General features: G+C 37.3%; 2 protein-coding genes across 3 annotated transcripts; one reads left to right on the forward strand and one right to left on the reverse strand.

The window, feature by feature from the left end:
• Positions 1-529: 529 nt before the first annotated feature.
• On the forward strand, positions 530-3,513 carry LOC107813423 (uncharacterized). The gene is made up of 2 exons (XM_016638698.2): positions 530-884; positions 3,190-3,513. The coding sequence occupies exons 1-2, from the start codon at positions 573-575 to the stop codon at positions 3,298-3,300; spliced, it is 423 nt and encodes a 140-aa protein (XP_016494184.1). The 5' UTR covers positions 530-572; the 3' UTR covers positions 3,301-3,513.
• An 882-nt stretch (positions 3,514-4,395) lies between these two features.
• LOC107813422 (phosphatidylinositol-3-phosphatase myotubularin-1-like) lies at positions 4,396-26,622 on the reverse strand. 2 transcript variants are annotated; one of them, XM_075224835.1, is made up of 19 exons: positions 26,369-26,622; positions 26,189-26,257; positions 24,619-24,693; positions 22,335-22,406; positions 19,230-19,299; positions 19,083-19,132; positions 13,601-13,890; positions 13,442-13,515; positions 13,302-13,365; positions 13,098-13,157; positions 12,698-12,797; positions 12,219-12,332; positions 11,234-11,403; positions 8,532-8,616; positions 8,068-8,289; positions 7,774-7,833; positions 7,580-7,644; positions 5,773-6,052; positions 4,396-5,378 (listed from the first exon to the last, which is right to left on the reverse strand). In XM_075224835.1, exons 1-19 carry the CDS (start codon positions 26,486-26,488, stop codon positions 4,863-4,865), a joined length of 2,556 nt encoding a protein of 851 aa, XP_075080936.1. In that variant the 5' UTR covers positions 26,489-26,622; the 3' UTR covers positions 4,396-4,862. The 2 variants fall into 2 exon arrangements, with proteins under 2 accessions (XP_075080936.1, XP_075080937.1); XM_075224836.1 differs by having other exon boundaries at positions 19,230-19,280; positions 26,369-26,612.
• Positions 26,623-26,844: the final 222 nt, after the last annotated feature.

Raw genomic sequence — 26,844 nt, forward strand, 5'->3', positions numbered from 1 at the left:
TATTTCAAATATATACCCCTAACACCCCTCATAACTCTCAGTGGATTCGACCCCAACTCCTAGTTGGATAATTATTATTGCCTACGATCATATCATATCTCTCATTGAGGTGTGTTGTGGACATCATCACTATATAATGTTATTTTCCATTTAATTTACCTTATGGTCTAACACACTTTATATCGTGCGCAAAACTTAAACCAAAAAGGAAACTTACAAGAAGTTTTAAAGAATCAAAGCAAATACCGTCTATAATTAATATTAGAAAAATTAACCTAAATAGTCGTCCACCTAACCATTTAAACTAAAAATAACAGGTGGAGGTATAATATATATGCATTATTTATGTATTATATACACGTAATTGTGTATAATAAAAGTATAAATTATATATATAACTAGAAAAAGTAAATAATGAATATGACCGGCAATAAAAAATAATTAAAGAAGTATCCAGGTCCATACCCGTTACCCGTTTGTTCCACAAAAATCCCGTAATTTCTCGTTCGTTGCCCTTGATATATATTGTTGTAACCAACGTAATTCCCAAAGTCAAAAACTCCAAATTGGCTATGGCGGAAACCACAACAACAATCTCCAATGACTCAATTCCGAACCCAGATGCTGGAAAAGATGACAAACCCAACAATAATCCAATTTTCTCATTACTCTGCAGTTTCCTTCAGCTCTTCAAACCGCCACTACCCAATAAGAAGAAGATAGAACCCACTGCTACTACTTCAGAGGCCAAACCAACTGAAGTTTCAGGTGAAGAGGAAAAGCAAAACCCTGCTGTAGTGAAGTTTCCACGTCAGGAGTTGCCTTCTTTGAAGCTCGAATCAGAAGGGGCTGAACCCGATACTAACCCCGTCGTTTTGTGGCAGGTATTCCAAAAATGTTTAGCACCATTTGGTTTCTATACAACTTGCAAGTATTTAATCAAATTATTTTGTAAACCCTATCTAGTTCGGAGAAACTGTTGTTTTGCATGTGTGAGCTTTGGATGTTTGACTGATTGTTGGAGTATATCCTTGACTTATTTAATGGCTGGGCTACAAATGAGTGTCATTAGTATTGTAAGAATAATATGCAAAAGCAGGTTTCGATAAAGTAACAACAAACAACAACAAACCAGTATAATCCCACAAGCGGAGTTTGGGGAGGGTAGCGTGTACGCAAATCTTACACCTATCTTGTGGGGTGGAGAGGTTGTTTCCGATAGACCCTTAGTACAAAAAGATGAAAAGAGATAATAGAATAGTAACATCAGCAAAGGCCAAAAAGATAGAATCAGAAAAATAAATGGGAAAAGCAATATCAGTAATCACTAACAATGGCAAGGTACTAGGAAACCGGATCGGAAAAATAGTATGAAGTGGTATGTAGAATTCGTGTATAGTTAAGGTCAACTATAGTTGTAAAATGTTTCGAACAACAACTTTTTTTTTGGGGTTAAATGAACACTGTTGTAAGGAAGGATGAATAGCACCCAAGGGTGTGGCCTAATGGTGAATAAAGTGGTGCAAACGTTTGACCAGGGTTCAACTCCCAAAAAAGACAAAAAAAATACAAAAGATGTAGGTGATTTCTTTTCTGTTTAAGTGTTGGTGGCAGTGTTACTCTGTATATGTGACGACACTGTTTTAAGGAAGGATGAATAGCACCCAAGGGTGTGGCCTAATGGTGAATAAAGTGGTGCAAACGTTTGACCAGGGTTCAACTCCCAAAAAAGACAAAAAAAATACAAAAGATGTAGGTGATTTCTTTTCTGTTTAAGTGTTGGTGGCAGTGTTACTCTGTATATGTGACGGCGGAGGCAGAAGCTACCAGGTGGAATGGCTGGCTTTATTACCAATGTTATTAAAAAAAAGGTAGGCTGAATAACGGTGTAAGGTAAATAAATTCGTTTTCCCTTTTTTCGTCTTCATATAGTTGAAATTGCACACATTACTTCTTTTGTGACAATTGACGTGGTCTTAGAATAGATATATATTCTTATAAAGTCTTTCAACTGTATATTCGAAATTTGAATCTGAAGGAAGTGGTAACCCCACACCATCTACCCATAAGGTACATCTGCCCATGTATCTGGCTAGCTTGTCATTTGTACTGTGGATGGAATTTTTGGCCTTTGCTGGGAATATAGGTGGAGATATTGGCATTCTTTGTTCACTGGAAAATCCTTGTGTAATTGAAAATAAAATTTGATTCTTTACCTTGTTCTGGGTATTCCACTCTTTGTGCTTTGAGTCTGTTATTGAATATGTTCAAATGTCTGAGCAGACGAACTTGTGCCTATGTAATACCATGCCTTCTATAGAACTTTTGCTACTAGCAATCTCACCTATTTGTTTTGGTTTTGAGGATACCATACGAAAGAAAATTTGTGGTAAGATGAACTTTTAAAAAGCTTTTGTAGTGGTATGCCATGCTATTTAATCAGATAATCGATGATTATTTTCCATGATACTCTGCTTTCACTTCTGAGTTATGGAGAAACGTTATGAGACACCCCTTCTCACAAAACCAACATTTTGGATTTGGTACTAGCACTGGCCTATGTAACATTGTTTTTTGAGACATTGTGTCAAAGAGAAAGCGTTGAGGACAAAATATGAATTCCTATAATCAGACTAGCCTTCATAATTTGAGACATGTTAGGAAATATTTATTGTATATTATGTTTACAGTAGTAGCAGTTTATATTCTCCACCGTTAAGCACTCTTTTTCTTTTTTGGATAAAGCTCCACAGTTAAGCACCTTTTAAGTGCAGTGTACATTCTCCGGACTAGAAAGAAAAGAGAACATTGTAATCGCTGAGGTCCATAAGTACCTCAACTGAGTAATTTGCAACTTTTCATTGATTTCATTGAAAAATAAAAAGAAAGGTAGTGCTGATATATGTTATAGAACACTAGCTATATAATAAAGAAAGAGGTAAATAAATCTGAACCACTGTGAATAGTAAGACTGCTGTGAACCATACATGGGAATAATAGTAAGACTACTGTGAACTGTATGTTCTATGTTCTAAAACATTAGCTGTATAAATTTGAAAGAGGTGAATAATCATGTCTTCAACAAGTAAAATGTTGTGCCCCTACACATCTCAAGATTTTGCTTCTTTTCTGAACTGCTGCCTTTTCTTATTCTCCTGCCTGAATTTTCTGCACTATATCTGAACTCAGGTTTATGCTATCGGCGGGTTCTTTATTTTAAGATGGGCTTGGACAAGGTGGAATGAACGTCGTGGAAATGGGAGGCCATCCAATGACGAACCTCCTCCCAGTCAAGACTAGACGTTGACACTTGTGTTGCCACAAGTTAGATGGGAGAAAGCGAAGAGTGAATACTTGTGGAGATAGGTTTATGTGAGCCTTGTAAAGGATCAAAGTCACAGTTGTGGTTTTATAATATTAACTGTAAAAACCTGAATCAAGCTACATCAATGTTCTGGTCCGCATTTTATGCAACCTGTGTTGGCTATTTTTGATAATTCTTCAATTGCTAAAGTGAGTCCAGGATTTGCTGATGAGTAGTTGTAAGCTCGTAAAGTGATTCAGCTTGATAAGTGTTTCTTATGAAAAAAAGTAGTGCTCTTGAGCACAGGATATTGGGAGAGCGGAAGGCTTACTCTTATCATCTTGTTCATGGTAAGTGGCTCAGATTGCAGCTCGATTAACAAAATTCGAATATCTTGAAGTTAATTTATTAATTGCCTTCAAATACATGAGATGAGTTGATGAACTCAAAATGCATTACAAAATTTAAACTGTTATACCGCACTTGTGTGAATTCGATGATACAAATCGCTTAACAATCTGACTTTCCTCATATTATGTTTGATTTACATTCAGTAATATACCAACAAAAAAATCGTCCCTAAGTCTGTTCACAGAAAGCCAGGAAATGAGACTGAGAGATCCATTTTCATTTATGACCTTTGCTTTCACCATATAATAAGGGAAAAAACCGAGCTACAAGCTCAAAAGAACATTTTGCAACAAGAGAAGACAAATTGTGTTCCTCCTCAAGACTAAGGAAAAAGGCAAGAAAGAGTTGGGGTTGAAGCTAGGGCGAGACCATCTGACATATCTACGTCTAGGACCCAAAGACAGCCTCCAACATAGCAATGTCAAAGTTCCACAAGATTTATTCCTGAACCACATTATCAACGACAAAATGTTACAGTTCATCCGATGTTGCGACTTGCGACCTGTACACTTGTCGTCCATTATACACTCCCAATCAAAAGAAAGATGAGAAATAAAAACCAAAATTCCAGTTACTTTAAATTAGTAAACAGGAACATGTGCAGAAAATTCAACAGGTGGACAGCCCCAGTATAAAAATAGCAAATAGTTATTAAGCAGAAATGCACCACACAACACACAGATAGAAGTCTGCTGGAACCATTTTATTCAGAACTCATCATTATTTGTCCTTATTTACAAGAATGCAGAAAGAATCCCTATAGAAACTTAGGAAGAGGAATACCTACGTCGTAATATACACTCGAATGAGGAAATTGCAGTGACCAAAATCCTACATCATCAGTCCTAACTCCTAAGCATACAATATCAGTTATAATCATCTTCACGTGAGATTCTCACAATGTCAAAACTATCAGATGGTCCACATGAAAACTCTATCAGTTCCTATGTACAGTTCTGAGACCATCTCATCTAACAGCCACCAGGTTTAAGCTGTGCCTGTTGCTGCTTATCTAATTTGTTTGTCGTAATTTTTTGCCAAAATACAATTGAACCTACTGCCTCCATTCAATTTCTGACTGTACATAGATATCTGACCAGATAAATGAAGTTTGAAGCAAGAAAGTAGGCTTGGTTCAACCGTCTTTTTAAGTTCCGAAATAATTGTCGTATATCGGAAGGCGATCAAATGCATCAAAGTTGGCCTTCAAACCAACAAATTGGCTCCGAAACTTGGCACAACCAGGATTTGGCCACCTGCACCCACTGTCTCTACTGTGCATAGGGCACAACGATTCACAAACTTGGATGAGAGGATTGTCGGAAACATCATCTTGCATCACTGTAACAGGTTCAGAGAGGTCTGATTTCTCACTGCCATGTACTGAACCATTAGAATTTGTTGTAGAAACTGAGCAGACAGAACGCTGAGGAATTTCTGTTGGGTTGCTTTCAATGCATACATTACAGTCTCCATCTACTGAAAAATAGACATTAAAACCCAAAGATTGTACCGCACGCTTTATAGTAGCAGTTTCTTTGCTGGCTCTTTTTACAGCATCCCTGGCAGAGGTGCTCACAAGTTTCTCATTTCTCAATTCTGTAACTAAGGACTCCACTGTGACACTTATTTCGTTCAGTCTTGTTTCTGCTGCTTCTTTTGCCTGTGTAAAAGTTGTTTTTAGACAGTTAATAAAGGAGTGACGAATCAGAAATCAATGTATGCACCAAGTTCTAGCTTGAATTGACAAAATTAAGATGTAACTGTCAAGCGACATCGACAGGCAACACTAAAAGATAGAAAACTATGCTTGTCAATTATTTGTAGGTTGGAAGTAACTTAGCCTAGATTTTGTTGCGAAGTTCATTGTCATAATTAATCTCATGAAACTCTACAAGCCAAATTTGATACGACCATAGTAATTAGTCTGTCAACACTAAAATGGCATATCTGGGTTACGATGCACTTTGCAGTTTCAAGCTGGAAACCTTTTTTTTCCTTTTCGGAGAGGGCGAGAAGAAAGGAGTCTGCAGAGAGAAAAAAAAGAGAGAGTTTACCCTTTGCAGCTCAGAGAATTTTCTCGTCAGCTTCCTGCATTCTGCCTCAACTTCTCCACCTTGTGCCTCCGACGGGCAAGCCCAACGAAGGTGAAACTGAGGCCAAACAGTTGGAGCTAAAGCTGCTGCTGGTGGTAGTAACGGACCATCATGTTTCAACGGGTCATAGAACAGGTTGTAATGCGCATGAGAGCTTCCTTCCGATGCCCGTAGTTCAGCTAAATACATATACAGGCATCCACAAGCATCAGAAATACCAGCTTGCTCTCTTTCCTTCTCGCTGAAATTTGTAGAAGTCAGAAGAAGTGAGCTAAAACTAGGAAACGACATTAAAAAAAATCCTTTCTATCCCATGATGGAGTTCAAAACAACCTAAAGCCAAAAAACCACTGAGGTGTCAAAGCCTTGTACTGTGCTCAATAGCTGTAAATCCTGATCATAAAAGCATAAATAAGACCCCTCCCTCCCCCCAAAGAAAAGGAGAAAAGCAAAGAAGAGATAAGAAAAAAATATTTTTTTCATGCACACGTGACAAATTACCACTCCTTTTATGTCGAACGAGCAATCCAACTTCTAATATAGTGTAATCAAACATGGCAAGGAGGAAAAAAAGAAAGAAAAAAATAAATAAATTCAATTAAACGAAAAAAATAAATAAATTCAATCACAAGAACTACACATCAATACTGAACTAGTTGGGTCATATTATCCTGATCATCCATGTCACTCTATTTAGACCTATCTTAATACAATACTTTAAAATTTTAAGTTCTCTAGCATTAGAAGTTATGTACCTAGATCTCTATATTTTCTATTGGCATACAAATCTCTAACCAGAACAAAAAGCTCCTAGCAAACATTGGACCTAAAATAGACGTACTAGCATGACTAAAGCTTAATCTATACTAATTGGTATAGCCTATAAGGACCCTTTTTTCACTGTCTTTTTGTTTCACTATTTCTGCATGGATTTCAATAGATGGTACGTCTCTTGAGACGATTTTCTTTCATGTGATTGTTGGCCTACTTGATCATTTTTTAACACCTTCAATCACACGGTTTCACACCTATGGACTGGATCTGGAGGTCCACGTAGGACATGACCAAACCATCTCAAGCAACCTTCTCTCATTTCTTTCTGTGGCCGAGTTGCACCTTCTATCGAATGTGATAATTTCTAATATTACCTCATCTTATACCATCTAAACACTTGTATTTCTGGATACTCATCTTGTGGATATTTTGGAACTTAGGGCTTAACATTCACTTCTATCTAACATTGCCGGTTGTACAACCATCCTACTGAACCATTTTACTTCACTGTTCTTCTCAATGCCCCTCTCCAGGTGGCACCCAAAGAGGGTTAGTTTTCCAGACATACCACTTACCTGAAAGAGTGTTCTTCATGTAAGACACTATATAAACCAGACATCATCTCTTCTATATGACTTCTCCACTTGAACAGAAGACAAAAAGAAGAGAACATAAATTTTAGAAAGAAAATGCAATCCCAAAAGACAAACCATGTAGAAACAGAGGGAGAGTCATGACAAAGCCAATAGGGAGCATGCACCTCCCAAGAAATCTAATGTTCTAGTTCAGGTATCATGACAGATGCCTCAGAACAAACACTCTTCTTCTTCAGGTGCATTTACTATAATACGATTCCCTTCTACCAGGAACTCATATCAATGCATCAAACAAGCACCTCAACTTCTAATAGAATGCATCTTCTTCGGGTTCCGCAAACAAACGCATGTGTACGAAAATGAAAGTGAAAAACAAAATACTACCAAAACGAGATTACCTATTGCACAAAAAGTTTCCAAAACGGCAAGAAAGCATGCAATCCAGAAGATCCACCAGGAAAGCCTGTATTGTTGGAATTGAAAGATAGGAAGCTTTAAAAATCTCCAAGGACGTAAATTATCAATTTATTGGAATATGGAATATATATATTTATACTCTTATTTGACTCTCATGTCTTTTAGCAACACGTACCGAAGAGAACTCGAAGGCAAAAGGGTACATCCTTAACAACTGTGCAACACAGTCAACCCACTGCATAAGGCATCCAAATATAACAAGTTAGAGCTAAAAGATTAACGGAAACAAAAAAAGGGGTAAAAGATGAAGAAGCAGAGAGAGAGAGAGAGAGAGAGAGAGAGAGAGAGAGAGAGAGAGGGGATATTTTTGTCAAACACAATAAAATTAATATAAAAAGATCAAATAGATTGTACGCTCGTAAATCTCCAAACAAAAGGTAGAACTCGGAACCGCATGCGGAAGACGTACCTGCAAGAAAATGGGGGAATTTTGGTTCTGTGCATGAGATGAATTTTGAGCTTGAGATGAGGATGACCCTGACACTTGCCGCATGGGTGATGAAGGTAAACTTCCAGTCGAAGCCTGACGAGATAATTCAAACGGCATGTTGCCACTTCCAGATATAGTGGGCATTCCCAGACGATCTGAAAATGGATGACCAAATGCAAGCCAATCTTTCTCTACAAGTGCCTGGATGATTCGAACAACTTAGACAGCTGTCTGTATATAACCAAGGGGTATGGGATGCCCCACTTAAATGTTAAATCCTTCTAGCATTGTCAGGAGTAAAATGACGTACTGAAGCATTAACACAGACCTTAATGATCTCATGTGGATGAAGTATTTTACACTCCAAGAAGAAGAAAAAAACAAGGCTACAAATGTTAAATACCAGGTAATATGAGCAGATAGATCCAAACAAGTCTCAGTACCTGAAATCCTTTAATTGTACGATAGTATGGGTCAAGTAGCAAGCTGGCAAGTGAGACCAATTGCGTAGTTCGATCCCATCCATCGCTGCAGAATGAAATTCCGTTTTTAAAAAGAATAAAAAAAAACTAGATGTACTCTTTACTGATAGTCTCTGACGAAGATATATATGCAAAATCAATTTAAGAACTCATGAGCTTCATACAATAAATCATCAGTTGGATAAATAAATATGAGCTAGGAAAGTTTTTTGGTCATTTGTAAACAAGTACCATTGTCGTGTGTACATTTGCCATTCGGATAAAAAGGAAACATACAAATATTTAAAAGTCATAAAATGTGCTGAAAGCTATGGCCAAAATAGTTTCACAATGCAATACTTGTTGAACCACTTGTCAGTTGAAGAAGTCGATGCAAACCATTTGCAGGTTCAACTGACAATTAGCTTTAATTGTCATCACTGATGTTTTAATTTATTAGATCGACCAGTTGAATGCTATAGGTAATTTCCAATATTTTGAGAGAAACAGATAGAATTAGTACTGTTAAAAAGGTAAAAATTATGGAACATCCACTTCAGTGGTTTTAGCAATAACACCAGGTATATCAGCGAACAAGTTATGCATTCTTCTAATATCTTTTTCTTTTTTCTGATAGGTAAGCATTCTTCTAATATCTTTGCAAACCAATTAACCCGAAGCAACCAGATTTTCAAGTCTTCGAATATGATCAAATCCTTCGACGTCCATGGCTTGCATGGCCTTTTCTTCTAAAAGTACCATGCCAATGCTAATGTACTGCCTGTCACCTTCTTTGAGATTTTTTATTATTGCCGACTCACCTCAAGGATAACGTCATTGATGCTTGCTATAAGTTATATCTACTGTTAAATAGTTTGTGCATCTGAAAGAGTGAAGCTTCCTAAATATGTCTGTAAATAATTGTGTGATCTGGTGGCAGAAATAAAAGATATCATCTGTATTTATTACTATTCCCTATTACAAATAGAATGAACTTTTCAACCTTCACTAGATAAAGATACTAACCCTTGGTAGGCAGAGTTACCCGATACATGTGCTACTAGAGATAGCAGGTACCCGATGAAAAAATAGAGGTGCACACAAATCGGTCCAGTCACCACCATTTTTTTTTTCAAAAAAGAAAAAGAAAGAAGATAAAGAAACTTCAACCTTATAAAATTTATCAAGTGCTCTTAATTTATGTAGGAGGCAGAGACAAAAACAGAAAATAGGATAATAGTTTTTTCTATGAGGGGAATGAGTGAGTGGCCACATCAATTCTTTTTGGCATAAAGATCAATACACCCAAGATGCTCCACTTCCAACTAGTTGGAGGAAGGAATACATACTTATTCATTGTTGCTGTAAAGAATTCCAAGCAAAATGTATTAAACCCCGACAGTCACTAGTTTTGATCAAAATTTATTTTGCCATTTTTTAGTAAATCTGATACGTAAAAAATATTTTTCAACAAGTAAAATGCAAACTAGAACACTCCATTGTATTAAATTGACATGGTATGGATAAAACTTCTGAGAGTATCCAAGCTAAATTAGCGCATTTAAGTGAAGACTGACTTCCATGAAAGTCTCATCCAGAGTTGTCAAAGGCGCGCTTAAGCCTTGAAGTGAGTTGCAAAACATGTTGAGCGCTTCGCCTCGCTTAGCGGGCACTTCAATATCATCATCAAGGCTCTAAGGTATACTTTTCCTTGATAATGAGTGTATTCCTGAGGATGCGACACTAAACAATTGATATTTTACTTTATCGCATTTTTTTTCAATTTCTTTGTCCCTATGTTTGTTATTCATACTTACAATTATTAGTCTTGGACTACACATACATATTTGTATTTTTTTCTCCTTTGTGCCTTTCTTCATTAAAGCCCACGGACCTTAAAGCTCTTTTGCGCTTTTCGCCTTTGATAACACTACTCTCAGCATAATATTTAATGGCATACACATTTGTTTCAGTTCCAGAGGATAATGACAAGTCAAATTTTTCTGAAGATGATAGATAACAACATTTTCTCCTGTTTAACACAAAACTAACGCTTTTAAAACAAATATAGTTAGCTTTAATGTGCTATCAGACCATTGAATTGCAACTACGTACTCCCCACTATTCTCTCTACTTGGGCTAGTTATGGAGAGGTCTTATGGAAAACAAATGCAGAAAGCAATCACATAGAAAATAAGACTCAGAACTGTTTCATTCACCAAATAAAAATGACTGTTGTTGACCCAGATTTTCTCCCTTGCTCATTCAACAAGAAATTTCATTATGTCACAAGTCTGTCTTTCTCTCGTTCTACACTCTAGTTGCTCAACAAATTCCACGGTAATTTGCTGAAAGGTGACCATATCCCTAAGAACCTGTACATAAAACAAGAACTAATACGCCTTAATGCCAAAGCAAAGTTGGGGTTGGCTTCTCTATATCACTGGCATATAAATCTCCAATAGGACTAAAGACTCGTGAAAAAAATAAGTCCTAAAAGCAAACATACTAACGTAACTAAGATATAGTCCCAACTAATAGGTACATAATGATAAAATATCCAAGGAGGAATCAACAGAAACACAAATACAAGGAACTCAAGCATTTAACAAAGTTCTCCACTTAGGCATTTATAGAATATAGACTTATTTATAAGCATAAGAATGGTCCAGAAGACAAGAAACCTGCAATGAACAAGAACGGAAGCTGATTCTAGTGCAACACGTGCAGCAATCCAAGCAGAACCAGCCAGGACAGTTTGAACATGTATTAACCACCCAGTGTCTCCCAGTGTAGAAACTGAAGCAGACATACTGCTGAGATTGCCTCCGCCCCAACTCCATCCACCATGCCTCTGGAAAGCAGTAAAACAATTGACAGCATTAGCTTATCATTACTCGTCCCTCCTCTGCTCACTCTCCTTCTGCCACTAAGCCTACCAAGCCCACCCACCCACCCCCCCCCCCAAAAAAAAGTATAAAGAGAGAAATCTACTGTGCCAGATGGACAGACGCTCCACATCAATTTTGTCAGTTCCTTACCTATGAAGTGGCTTTCTGGTTGGATCACTGATACTGATATCATAGATAATTAGAAGAGAAGAGAAACAGGGAAAATAGTACATCTTGCAAGCATCTAAACTCAAAACTTATTAATGGTTCAAGGACATTGCCAACAGTACTTTTCTTTACTTGGAGATTCCCCTCCCCACCCAACCAGGAAAAAATCCCATTCTTGATTTCAACTCCTTTATATATATTGAATGTGCATATAGCACAGACTGCAAGTTAAAAAACAAAAAAGGAAAAGACGTGGAAGGACAGTAAATAGAGGAGTCCACTGTGACTTGACCATGATTACTTTCAGAATTCAGATTGGCTTCAAAATATGTCTCAAATCTTTTGGAAATTTGTTACACTTGAACTTATCAGACACAAAGACTAATATGATTCAAAATGTTTGGATGCACCCATAGCCTTGGTGTGGCAATAACTAGTCACAAGCAGGTAAATTGAATCACTTTCAACAGAAATTCTCTTAGGTCCTGCCACCTTAATTCAAATCTCTGTTTGGTTTGGTGCCCCGAGTGCATTGATTGGTCAAGACTAAAGTTCTAAATAGTGGGCATTTGGCATGAAAGAATATTTTTCAGAAAGATTAACGGCATACCAGAAAAGATGACATTCCATCTGATGAAGTAGTACCATGAGTATCTAAATAGTCTCTAAGCCGACCAAGACTCTCCCTCATTGCATGTATATTATCGATGCCAAAGAAAACAATCTGACAAGACATGTAAATCAAGCAACATCAGTCCACGAAATAATTAGGGAGAGATATACTCCCTCCTTCTCATTTAATATGGAGGTGTTTGATTTTATATGAAGTTTCAGAAAGTTTGGTTTTTCGGCACATACCAAGAGTACCCTTAGAACTTGTGATCTTAAACATGTCATGACATTTTTATGTCTATAAGAGCATGTCATTAAGGGTAAAATTTTACAGGTTTAAAGTTATAGAGTTCCAAACATAGAAAGTGTCATTCTTTTTGGAACAGAATAAAAAGAAAGAGTGCCATTTAAAACAGAGTGGAGGGAGTATCATGAAGGAAAGAGCAGCAAAAGAGACAGCTCAAAAATTAAACAGACCTCAGACTGAAAATAGTTTGCAGATGACTCTGATCCACCTCCCATTGCCCCATTTGCTAAAGCATTTTTCCTGGGCCTTGCATCAGCAATATATAGCTTCCTGAGAAGACAAATAAAGAGCATATCAATAAATAAGAGAGAGTCAGCTGTGCCATGAAACTATGCAATTATCTAAAAGGAGTGATTCATCAAAAAGGAACTATCTAAAAGGAGTTAAGTAACAACAATAAAAGAAACAAGACAGAAGTATTTTTATGACCAGACCAAGGAAGGAATTGAAAGGGATCCTTTAACTAGCCACATAGCAAGAAACTTACTCATAATGCTTAACAACAAGAAATTTAATCAAGAAGACATCTTAGAGATTAGGTGAAATAAAAGGAAGTAGTAAAAGGAACACCTCCGTTTCTCTCCAGCAGTTTGAGTACACAGTGCAGCAACTAGATTCTCATCTGCATTGCTGGAGAAAAGCACAAGATTTCTTTTTAAAATAACTCGAGGAAACACAAACTACTATAAATTTTTAACAGCCAACTTGTTTTTCACGACAATAAACTAATACAAAAATTCATAAAAGAAAAAGGATCACATAATTTGGAATAACCTTCTCATATTCATCATGAGGCCAACTAGCGGCTGAGAAGAACGTGCAAGAACAGCCCCAGTTCCTAACAGATGCAAAGCATAAGCACTGGCCTAAGAAGATCAAGGCAAATGAGTTCAAACAGCTAAATTTAGGCCCACCTCTGTCACACCATGTTATGGCTGGCAGCCTACACCGTGCACGGAATGTACAAGCCTGCAGCACTTTGTCATCACTATGTATGAAAAGTCATTAGGTAAATGCCAAAATAATCATCACTTAACCCAGAAAAAATGGCAGAGCAAAAAACATCACCTCACCTTATGGACTTTGGTAAGAGTAAAGCAAATGGATAAGTTGGAGACATTGTGTAATTAGAGTTCACACTGCTTATTCTCCAATACTCATTTGAGAGTGTGAATGACCCATCTTCAATAGCACGGATAGAAGCTTGACAGAACCCCATCCCAAGAAGTCGGCAGTACTCATTCAACAGCCTTACTTTGGGATTCGTGTTACTAAACCTGGAATGGCCACCGGCAAATGCATAGAGATCCCATAACCTTGTAGGCCTTGCACACCGTAATAATGCATCATAGACAGCACGCCTCTGGGAAACCATAAGACGGGCAATTATAGCTTGTAAGTACATGCAAACTTGTTTTAGCAAAGGTTAGGAAAGAGTTGTCAACTAAACAGTCTGGGTGACTTTGTTAATGAATACATGCTATTACAGATCTATTCTAAAAATAGAAGTATTCAGATTACTGTCCAGTTTCTACTCCCATAATAGTCTTAAAATGCATCAAGGCATTGAAATCCATATAGTGGTGTTAACACCTACTGACCTACTAGAGACAACATAAACGAGTGTGCTCTTCCACTAATACCCATCCACCTACATAAATTTCATCCTCTGGAAGCTGATCAATATGCAGTTATCACTGAAAAGTTAACAAAGTAACTCAATGTTGCTATGGAACATGTGAAACAGGAGAAAACTTTTAATGAATATTGGTTATGAACATACGTAGGATTCATTATATATGAGTTTTGACAACACGAAACAAGAGAAGTTTCCTAACTAGGAAAATCACTGATATTTTGAGAAGTTCCCCAAAAGAAAAGTTCATTAATAATAAAAATTCTACATCTCCTCTTTTTTATAAAGAAAGAATTCTAATTAGGAATTATACTACACATTTAACCTAGAGTATACGATACAATTCTGATAAACACCCTCAAACTAGAGCATATACATCTGCACTGCAAGATAAACCAAATGTGTACTTGATTCTTGGACTTCAGAGAGTATTTGACAAATAGACTGTGAAAAGGGGAACTGAAAAAAACAGCTTCTGACTCCCAGCAAACACATGCATTCTAGTTTGATGTTGAGGCGTAGTTGATTGACTTGATTCTGCATGCTAGTGTGACATAATAACTGGACGATCTGGTAATGACTTGATAACTGGACAAGACTCAAGTTGACTAACTCGACATGTTGGCTGACATGGAATACTTGCTAGACTAATGTAAACAATAGAATTGACATATCTGCTAAAGTGGATGCTGACTTCACCAGCCGCCTGATGTAGACCAATGACGCAGCAGGGTGATGTTGTGGCAATGATTAGTGGACTGTGCAACTTGTATTCCTAACTTGATTGGTCAGCTTACATGGACTTCTGAGTTCTGATAAGACAAGCTGTTAGCTTGACATATCAGCTGACGTGGATGTTCATGTAATGGTTAAAGTAATAAAGTGAAACTCTATTGTTAATGTAACAGCACCGACACAACAGGGGACAGGGATGGTGTGCTAACAGCTTGTCTTATCAGAACTCAGAAGTCCATGTAAGCTGACCAATCAAGTTAGGAATACAAGTTGCACAGTCCACTAATAAAGTGAAACTCTATTGTTAATGTAACAGCACCGACACAACAGGGGACAGGGATGGTGTGCTGACATGGCTGATAGAAACTTGGCACCTTGGGTGTGTAGACATATATGCCGCTGGAACTAAAGAGTAAAGGCTTCAAGGCGCACAGGCAAAGGATCTCGGAAAAGGTTTCCTTATTGTGTGTTTTGAGACAAAAACCTGATGTCAAAAGAATGAGGAAGAACAACAAAGATATAAGGCCTATGAGTTTTTTATTTTCTCTAGATTGGATATCACTGAGGAAAGAGGTAAAGCGAATGATTGTGACGACAATGTAATGATATAGATGATCACGTAAAGGATAAAACATAAGCAAGGAACAGCAGAATGTGGTAAGAATTTTTTTCCACAACTCAGCGACTAACAGGTCGCTAAATCAGTACTATTACATAGTTATGTGTAAATAATCATTGTCTCATATGTAGTAGGAGTAGAATATGTCTTAGGCCTCATTTGTTTGCACTTAATAAAGGTCTGAATCTTAATCATTCACATCTCAAGACATTAAGTGCGTTTGTTTTTTAAGTCTGAATCTTAATTATTCAAATCTTAATCATTAAGTGTGTTTGTTTTTTTTACTTCACAACCACTTAATGGGTCTGGATAGGTCTGTATGATTAAGATCTGTAACAGAGACTTAATTTCATTAAGATGCTGTCACATATTCATTATTAACTGCCGCCACCACCTAACATTATCAACTACCACCATACCGCCACTACCATCATACTCAACCACCACTCCCACCCCCACTACTACCACCACCTCCACCACCACCACGCCACCATCATCCTCAATTATAGCCGCCACCATTATCGACCATCACCACCCACTATCCCCACCACTCCAACCACCATCATTCTCACCCACAATCAACACTCATCCACCTCAACTACCACACTGACCACCCCATCACCATCAACAACCAAAGCCGGCACTGCCCATTATTATAACCTACCACCACCCACCCACCACCTTCCTCAGTCACAACTACTATCACCACTCGCCATTATTAACTATCACCACCACCATCCTCATTCATAATCGCCACCACTACCAATCAATACTAGCTACTAGTATGAACCACCATCATCAACCAACACTACCACCAACCACCGCCTCTAATCGGCATTCACCTGTTAGTCATCACCACCACCAACTATCATGCATATTTTAAAAAACTATATACTTTATAAATGGAATATTAGATTATTTAGTATTTTATTTGAATTTTATGTTTATTAATTTACAAATAAAGATAAATTTTATACATTCAGATGTTAAAAATCAAACAGTCTTAATTATTTGGTATTCAGATCTTAATATACATCTTAATATATTCAAATGTGTATTCAGATTCAGATGTCTTAAACTTAATACACATCTTGATATTCAGATGTGTATTCAGATTCAGACGTCTTAATCTTAAAAAAACAAATGAGGCCCAATTGTCCTATATGTACTAGACGTAGAATACGTATTATATATAGGACTCATTGTATCATTATTAATAAATAGATTTTTCTCCCGTGCATTCTCAGATGGTATCAGAGCTTCAGTGAGAAAATTATTGTTGTGCGTCATTCCAGCGACATCCGGGAAGAAAGATCTCGTCGACATGCAATTTTCCGGCAACTTTGCATATACCAGTACCACCATTAGATCTGAAACCCTTGTGCGACCAAACCCCAGAAATCCCAGTCCTATCGGAACAGAAAAGTCAGTCATCGTGCGTCTTTCCGGTTGATGACTCAAGATTGATTTGCGTTATCTCCTTATCGGTAAGTGTTGTTCAGAAACGTCAGGCGACAAAACCTCAGTCAATCACTCCGGCAGAAATTCCCTCACGCTCCCCCACTCGCCGCCAGAACTAAGGTTTCGGCGAGCGCTGACACACGCGCAGGCACGTGCAATACTTTCCAGCAAGAATTTTCAAAAATTTCTTTAGGACAGTTGTTTCGTGGGGTGATTCCGAGTCCACCATTACAATTTCCTGCAGATTCCGAGAACTTTAGAATTTCCCCGTGAGCAACAGTAAATTTTTCGGCACGTGTGAGCCATTCCGGCCACTTTTTGACAAAACTTCTTCAGGACAACTTACTCGTCCAGTGAATCCGAACCTACCTATGTAAATTACATCAAATTCTGACAACATTTATTTTTTCGACATGAACAGTGCACTTTTCCGGCGCGAACAGTAATTTCCAAAAAGTTTCTCTCCTTTTTTGTAGTGTTTTAGGACCTATTTTGTAGTGTGGAATTCGGCTTAGTCTCACTATTTCAAATTTCTCCGGCGACTTTTCGGTCAACTTCTGTTTATCAGCAACCACCTGGTTTTGTTGCTCGGGGGGAGTCTAGTGGCTTTGTATGTCGCTTGCGCCGGTCACTTTATGGTCTCTAGAGCAGTCTCCTCGAGTGTGGTTTGGTAAGTTCAGCATAGTTATCCAGGAGTTTGGCATGACTCGTAGCGAAGTCGAATGATCGGCTTGCAGATCTTTTCACCACCAAGTCCCTCACTGATTCTCGTATTAGTTACATATGTAACAAGCTCGGTACATATGATTTATATGCACCGGCTTGAGGGGGAGTGTTAGATAGTTATGTGTAAATAATCCTAGTCCCATATGTAGTAGGAGTAGAACATGTCCTAGTCCCATATATAGTAAGAGTAGAATATGTTTTAATCCCATAGGTAGTAGAAGTAGAATATGTATTATATATAGGGCTCATTCTATCATTGTCAATAAATAAATTTTTTTCTTGTGCATTCTCACAAGCAGGGGCGGATCCAGAGAACTAGATGCGGGTTCTCATGAACCCATTAACTTTTGTCTAGATTCGATATTTGTATTGAAAAATTTATTAAATATATAAGAATATTTAGCTTGGAACTCAGTCCGTTAATTCAGTTATTATTGTATATTAAATTAAGATTTGTGTACGAACCCATAACTTTAAAATTCTGGATCCGCCTCTGCTCACAAGTACCTCTAAAATTTAGACAGCTCAGGTACTGTTGAAATGACAACAAAGTAAAGAAAAACCCACTTATTCAATTGGTCACAAATGACATTCAAGACGATTCACTGTATAGGAGTTTAGACCATCACGAAAAGTTTTTGTTCCTAAATGAGGAAGTTACTGGTAATTAGTGAAGCTTCTAATTATTGTTATTCTATTTATTTATTTTTTGATAACCAAACAATAGCCGAGACGAATGGTGCACGGTTGAACTCAGTGGATGATGGGCCCGCTTCTCTACTCATTTCCACTTAAATACTAGTCTTTAGTCTGCGACAGGATTCGAACCCATGACATGAGGCTAATCCACACATCACTTGAGCTCTTACCACAAGACCAAAGCCCTAGAGCAATTGTTATTCTAATTATGATACACGTTAAAACTGTACACTACAAGTTAATCTACAGACGCACAAAGAATCTAGATATTTATAGCCATTGCAATCTTTAACTCATTATATTTTCAGTGTCTCTAACTCTCTATTCTAACCTGAATTGCTCAGGGCATTGTACTTGGTGAAAAACATGTCAGTTATCAGTAATAGTCCACAAAAGTTATTCAAAAGGACAAAACTCAAACCACCCAGTTGAAGAAGAGAAACTGGGAAATTCTCATGCTATTATTGAAGAACTCAGTCATCAACAAGAGAAATTAAAAGTGCATTGCAATCTCAGCAAGTTCAAGCCACATAAAGCAGCTGGAATTTCATGGACCCCTTCTCCTCCACAAAGAGAAGATAACAAAGTAAATATACGAATTAATGAACAAATCATATTGAGCCCAAAGCATCAACAGTTGAAAAAAGACATAAAATCAGAACATGAGTTCTGAGCTGACCTGCTTGGTTCGAGGACGAAAACCAAAGACAATGATTCTCATATCTTTGCCTGGAAAAAAATGTTAAAGTTAACTTACCATTTTCAGAAGATTGTATAATAACAAATACTACAAGGATGAAGACAGTGCTTTCAACTAATGGCATACCAATGATCTGAAGCAATCGCTGTGAACCAGTCTTTTCAGGCTGACGCTGACCTGATGGAAGCTTCATAACCTAGTTAGCAAGAAAGGAAAGAATTGTAGCCAGAATTGACAAATACAGGATAAGGTTTACACAGTACTGATTCTTAGATGCTCAAAAATAAAGAAAATTGCCAAAGGCAGTTGACTCCTGTACTTGGGTACGGGATGTTGTGATGGCTGAAGAAGCTTCTCACTTATTGGAAAAGGTAGTATTGCAGAAGCAACAGAATAGCTAAATGCACACCATTGTAAGGATTATAATGTGAAGCAGATAAAAAAGTATGTGTTTTCCTGGGTACTGACTAAGGGTGGCAAACGGGCGGGCCGCGTTGGATATGGGCGGGTCGAAAACAGATAATACAAATATGGATAAAATATCCGAGTCGACCCATATTACGGAGAGAAAATAGGTTAACCGGCAAATAATATGGATATCCACATTATCCATGGCTTCTTGAATATAATCACTTTTGGGAGAATTCCTAGTCTCCCAAACTTGAAGAAGCCCCAATTTGAGTCTTTGCAAATGTAAAAGTTAAAACCCATTGGTTATCCATTTTTTAAGTGGATAATATGGATCTTATCCATATTTTTTGACCCATTTTTAGAAAGTTAGTTACCCAACCCATTTTTAGTGGATAATATGGATGGATAACTGTTTTTATCCATTTTGCCACTACCACTAGTACTGACTATGACTAAGAAATAAAGTGCGCCTATTTAGCTATAAAATATTCAGCATCCCTCCAATATATTCCATTAAAACTGATTATATTCAAATCAGCTGGTGATATTCGGAAAACAAGTATTTGAAAATTGAAGTACTTGACAAAAGAAGGTGCACCTTTGCATCAAAGATATATCACCACACTTTGCAACAAAAGGCACATGCATCCAATGGAACAACATGAGGCTCAACCAACCAATTCTTATTGAACAGGAAGAATGGCAAGCACTATTTAGACAAGTGAGAACACGAAAAGACATATGAAGAATGTTAACCAGAGCAACACATGAACAAAAGAGAAGAGAAAGTAGATGATATATGATGCTCCAAGACATCGCTGGCCAAGAGAAAAAGAGCCATTATTCTGGGATCCCCTGGCCTTTGGATGCTACGACCAAAAATTAATAGCCCAGTACTCTCGTGCGAGCTTAATTTCCAATACCACATGTAAAAAAAATGTAACACCCCGACCCTCGAGCATATAGTTCTAGTGAATTTCAGTATGTTATGACGAAGTTGTGCATAAAAAATCATGCTTTGATATGATACAAGTTGATGAAATGACTTGAGAAAGAAAAGAAGGGGAAGAGAAGAAAAACTAAGACCAAACCAGCCACTCTGGCCGTAGTGCAATTATTGCGCCGCAGTGGAGAATCAAAGGAATGAGAAAAGGGCTAAGGACCATCACGGTCGTAATGGTGCAATCGCCCTAAGAGGAATCAGTAACTGTTGTGGTACAGAATCATAAAGATCAGTTTTAAAGAGAATCCGTTGCAGTGGTCAAGATGGACTTCACACAATTTACAAAATTTTAAGGGCTTTTGGCTCTTTTCACTATGCTTTGCACTGTGAGTGAAAAAGGTGAACCGTAATTTGTTTTAGGTCATTGAAAAACGAGATCTTTGACTCATCAACAACATTGGAGGTGGGACTAAACGAACCCAACACTAAATTAAGATTTTTCTTACAAACTAAGATAAGTTCTAGCCCTTCCGCTCTCCTGCTCCAGCTCCTACTCCGCTTCAAGTCCATTCCATATTATCTCAACCAAATCCTCCTAATTCAATTGATGTTTCTGTTCATGATACAGGTCCACAAAGTTTACCTAATGACTCATTGCCTACTTATAAATACCATCAAGCACTCATCGCACGAACTTGATCTCTCTATTACTCTTTGAGAAGGTGCTCGGCCTACTCGCAACCATTATGGCATTATCCTGTATAGAATTCCTTAAGTTAACACAATTTACCACCCAACATCATACCTTTATTACAAATTTATCCATTGTCAAAATATCTAAAATTGTTGCAGAAGCAATGGCTCATCCTGGTTGGTATCAAGCTATGATTAAGGAAATGACCGATCTACTAGGGAGAAAATTTATTTGCCACACGACAACACATCAATTAGATTATCACTGAATGATACGTCAAGGTTAGTGCTGAAAGTTGATCGTCCGACAGCTAGATTGGTGGCCAAGAGATATATACAGATTTATGATCTTGACTATGATGATAAAAAAAAATTGGTGGCCAAGATTGCTTTTATCCGCTCATTTATCTCCATGGCAATCATGTTCCATTAGCCACTTTATCAATTGACACCAAGACTATATTCCTGTGATCTAGCTGAAAAAGTTTACATGGAACAACAGCCATGTAGATTGCACCGAGCTCTTTATGGTCTCAAGCAATCACCACGGATAGGGTTGGTTGTTTTAGCACTACTGTCCAACAATTTGACATGCTTCTAAGTGAAGCTAATCACCCAATATTTATAATTATTCTCATAATGGCAAAAGCATGTTCTTGAATATTTATGTTGATGATATTGTCATAGGATGAATGAAGACATTATTCATAATTAAGTAGCATCTAATTAGTCACTTTTAATCTCAAGACCTAGGTAAATAAAGTACTTAGAGGCATTGAGGTGAGAGTCATTGAGGTGTCCAAATCTAGGGGTGGAAATTTCATTACACTGAGGAAGTATGCTTTGGACACATTGAAGGAAGTTGGCATGATGAATTGCAATCCATTGATAACTCCTATGGATCCGAATGTTTAGATTGTTCCTGTATGGGGGAGCCTTTGGGGTACAGGTACAAGGTAACTTTAACGACTAAGGCTTAGCAGATGGGAAGAAATCACATATGATTTTTAAGTGGGAGGTAGAAAGTAGCTGGTGGATTAATCGAGGTGCCCATAAGTTGACCCGAACACCACCGTTATCCCAAGAAAAAGAAAGTGATACGATAATCAAAAAAAAACAAAAGGAAAGCGATATAATATAACTGTTGCATATATGAATTTTAAGATAAAGAAAAGCAAACCTACAATTTTCTGGAACTTCTCAATGGTCGCCAATGGTACTGTGCCAAGTGCAATGATATCTCTAGACCCTTCACTCTAGATAATACACAGAAGCAAACAACATCCTATTCAGTACAAACTAGCAGAAAAACAGAACAAGATGAAAAAGGTTGTGATAATAAGTATCTCATGTACTTCATGTATGTAACAAGCATTTGCGCTTATTCGATAGTAAATTTCTAAGAGTACGACAGATATCTTTCAGTGATCTTAGCAGGAAATCTGAAACTACCACCAAAACCACAGAAAGTGGAAATGCTACCTGAACATTCAACAAATCACAACTTTTCACAATAATTTGAGCACCAAGAAGGAAGATGTTATAGTACATTCAGACAAATGCACGTTGTTTGCAAGTGATAAAGGCCAAGGACTGCTAGTTTATACTTCTAGCTGGAAGAACCTGCCTTCTTCTTTTTCTTCCTTTTTTTTTTTTTGGAGGGTGGGGGGGTAGGGGACAAAAAAAATGTACTTCTAGCTGGAAGAAGAACCTTTTCATCAGTTATCGCAGAATTTCGAGAATTGATGCTTCTGACTTACCGGGTACAGTTGTCTCCGTATGACATATAGGTCATGGGTTCAAGCCGTGGAAGCAGCCACTAATGCTTGCATTAGGATAGGTTATCTACATCACACCCCAAGGGGTGCGACCCATCCCCGGACCCCGCGTGAATGCGGGATGCTTTTGTGCACCGGGCTGCCCTTTTGTTTTATGCTTCTGATTTAATACACTATCAGTTAACAGAACCAACATATAAGTTAGAACAAATTCCTCCCCAACATCCACGAAAAGAGTCTCTTTGGCAAGAGGGAGGAAGCGGTTCCCATTAGAATACATCTTGAAAGCTCTGTCTGTAGACTAACTTCAAGACTGTTTCAGTCTCAACAAAATGTTTCAGAAGTCACCAACCAAATGAAATTACCCTTGTGTTGACAGTTGATTCCACAAAGATTGGAGACAAATATTTTCTGCCAGAAATACAAACAAGCAGGCCATCCTATGGGCTCAGCTATTTGAATTTTGTGCCAAGTTCAAGGAAATTAGCCTTGCAATTGTGGGAAACTTCTTATCAAACCTTAGGTTAGCAAGAGATCCTAGCCACAACTTGCTCCTTTCTTAAAGGAGCCAGGTAAACTGATGTGAGGCCTCAGAGCTTCACTCTACCACAGCCAAGTGCGCCAGGCTCGTGTCTACTTCGATATAAAGCCATGCTTAGATCTGGTCTTATTTACTAGTCAGTGTGAATTTTTTATACTCTTGGTTCTGCAAATGACTTACAAGGCATGATGAAATCCTCATTTTGGATCTTAGCTATTCATTTCTACTGGCTGCAGCAATCCTCCAAGCAGGTATACTTTACCTGACTCATAATGACATGTGTGCTAATTAATCTTGGGACTAATTATGTGCAGATTTAATTTGCAAGTGACATTACATGCTGCACTGTTATATAATTGTTCTGCACTTCCTTGAAATATGCACTTCAGTGAAATCGAAGCAATTCACTTATTGTTTTTTGGTTCACTTAAGTCCCTTGCAGCCTTGCCACTTTTTAAAACATCGAGTCTCCCTATCAATAGCACACTTTTCGAGTAGGTAGGCAGGTGAAAGAATTGGGATTTAACCAAATAACCAGATCATATCCTTGTGAATATGAAAGGGCTAAGATAACTGAAAGCTACTTCTGCTTGACCTGGGAGAAAGCTTTGGAAATTGAGAAACTTCTTTAATTTCTTTTGTTAGTTTCCTTTTTTTTTTTTTTTGGAGATAAGAATATTAATCATCTTATTACACCTACCCGCAACCATGTAAGTACCACAAACAAGCAATCCTGAACATGAAAAGATAAGATACACAACTAATGGAAAATTAGTCACTACAAGCCTTAAAGCTGTTCCACAGTAGAGAAAAAGAAGATGAAGACAATTTTTTCAGTCAAGGTGCATGCATCCGGAAAAAAAAGATGGATAAAGCAGAATGCAAACTGGAACTACCAAGATTAATTAGCGTTTATGAATTTCGACAACATAAATACCTCATCAGTATAGCTCTAACAACTGACATTAGACCTTCAAATATCATTGTCTTATAAATCATTATATGACATTTATTTGCACTATTTTGAGGACAATTTCACTAGCATAGGTTTACAAACTGGAACTTCCAAAAGCAGAATGCAAGCAAATGTAAGATTTTGGCCATATGCACCATTGAAAATAACATAAGAAAACTACATGCATCACTTACCAAGAAAAGGAGGCGAAAATTAGTCACAAATAAGGTTCCAGCATCATCAGTGTTGACAAGAACTACCCCATAACCCTGGAAAAAATCAGTTAGCATTGAGACTTGCGCTGACTCCAAATTGTGGCAACTGAAGAGAACAGAAACTACTGAAAGCCTCTATGAGATCAAGTTGAGGCTTTTGTACAGAGGATTTTCACCAAAACCTTATTAATAGTTTGCTCCAAGTGAGTTTTGTTTCAATACAGTACATCCTAATGATCTAAATGAAGCCCTATTAAGAAGCTCATGGGGAGATAAATAAGCAATCAATCATAAGAAAAAACAATCAGCGCATTAAGTAATTATAAATGAAATCAACATATAAAGTAATGTAAATGATTTTTTAACACCCTCTTACGCCAACATCATATCTTCCCAATAAATCAGGAAAAATATTAAATACCAAATCAGGATCATTTATAGTTGGCAGTGTATGTGTGGGCCTGTGAGGAGTCATATTGTATCTTATGCATTGGACGATAAATGCTTCTAAAGATAGAAAATGCAGAAATAAATGTCAGCATCCTGTTTGAAACAACAATCTGAGGACTTCACAGGACTTCCTTCATAGTTCTTCAGAATGTCACATAATATGTAAGTCCCTTGGATTTGGAAAGAAGAAAGAAGTCTTAATTTACTACTTAATCTAAAATGTAATTTATTAAAGGTAGGCTTTCTTTAGACAATTAGATAAATGTACCTCAATCAACATTGATTAAGATATAATAATTCTTAAGCTGAAGAGAATTTAAAAAACTTAAAGTAGTCCAAAATTCACAAAAAGAAAAAAAAAAGTTTAGTTCAATTACATTTTTGTCCTAAAGCTTTAGACAAACACAACTTTTTTTGTAAGTAAGTTATGATCATTGTCTCTAAAGCTTTAGGAAAAAAATATGATTGAACTAGAGAAAAAAAATCAAAAATTGCAAAGATGACAAGAATAATGATTACTAAAGGAAACCTAACTTATTCTAAGTTAGGCCCTTAGCATCCTATTTAAGGTTAAAAGGCGGCTTTTTAACTAAATCTAGGAGAGCAGTTCCTATGCAGGATGGGAATAAAGGCTTCTAACATCAGAACTCATGACCTAAGTACTAAGTTACCTTAGAATGGGATGCCAATCTTCTAATAAAAAGAGTTAAAGCCAAACCACTATTCTCGATCGCTACTTTATCCAATCCAAAAATGCAGATACTCATTCGCAATTCACAAAGGATTAATTAATCGTGATAACCCCTTTTAAGTGAGTTAATTTGTCATTTGATTTTGTTTATTTGAGCTTGGGGCATAACACGACCCTCACTTAGCATCGTTAACACTACCTTTACCCTATCATCTTTGGCTGTGATACAAATTATCCTCTAATTAATCTCATGCATATTTCTTTCAAAACAAGTAGCTCAAATATCTGTATCCCATACTCTAATTACACAACAACAATCACTAAAGTCCAAATTCAGCTGCTACGAAAATCTTTTTAAAATGCACTACACATACAAACACCAAGAACGCACAGTACTACCAGCATTACCTCTACTACAACATACTCATCCGCCAGCAAGAATTGTTTCACTCCAATTGGAACCGGCCTGGCAACAGGCTGCACATATTTATATAAAGAAAAACATCAATTTACGCATTCAATAAGAAATATTATGCAGAAATCAACGCACAATAATTGAAATGATGGAACCCTAGAGAAGTAAATTACATCGATTTTAGTCCATTCAAGGGCGTCCCAACCACCGGCACCTTCAATTTTATCGGACTCGGCGAGTCGAATGTCCGGTTCACGGAGGTTCGGGGATCGCGCCGACCGACTCCGATACATGGCGGTGCGGCGACTCGAGTTCGGCGGTTGATCGAGTTTTTTCTGGTTGTTGGTTTTTTTATTTTTTTTAACAGGATTCGAACAAGAAAATTGGAAAAACAGAGGGTTCTATCTCTCGTGACCCAAAGAAATGAGCGAATTTTTGTATGTTTGGTTATTTTATTTGGGTAATATTTTTGAAGAAGACACCTGTGAGATCAGTGGACCCCATCTGACGTGGGACCTAAGGTACCTCTTACTTCATTTTAACCGTTATTGCACACCAAGTTTAATAAGAAGAATACTTTCGAAATTTATAATTTTAATATATTTCATTAAAGATAAATTAAAAAGTTAAATATTAAATTATTTCAAAT

The sequence above is a fragment of the Nicotiana tabacum genome, chromosome 11 (assembly GCF_000715075.1).
Source record: "Nicotiana tabacum cultivar K326 chromosome 11, ASM71507v2, whole genome shotgun sequence".
Lineage (NCBI taxonomy): Eukaryota > Viridiplantae > Streptophyta > Magnoliopsida > Solanales > Solanaceae > Nicotiana > Nicotiana tabacum.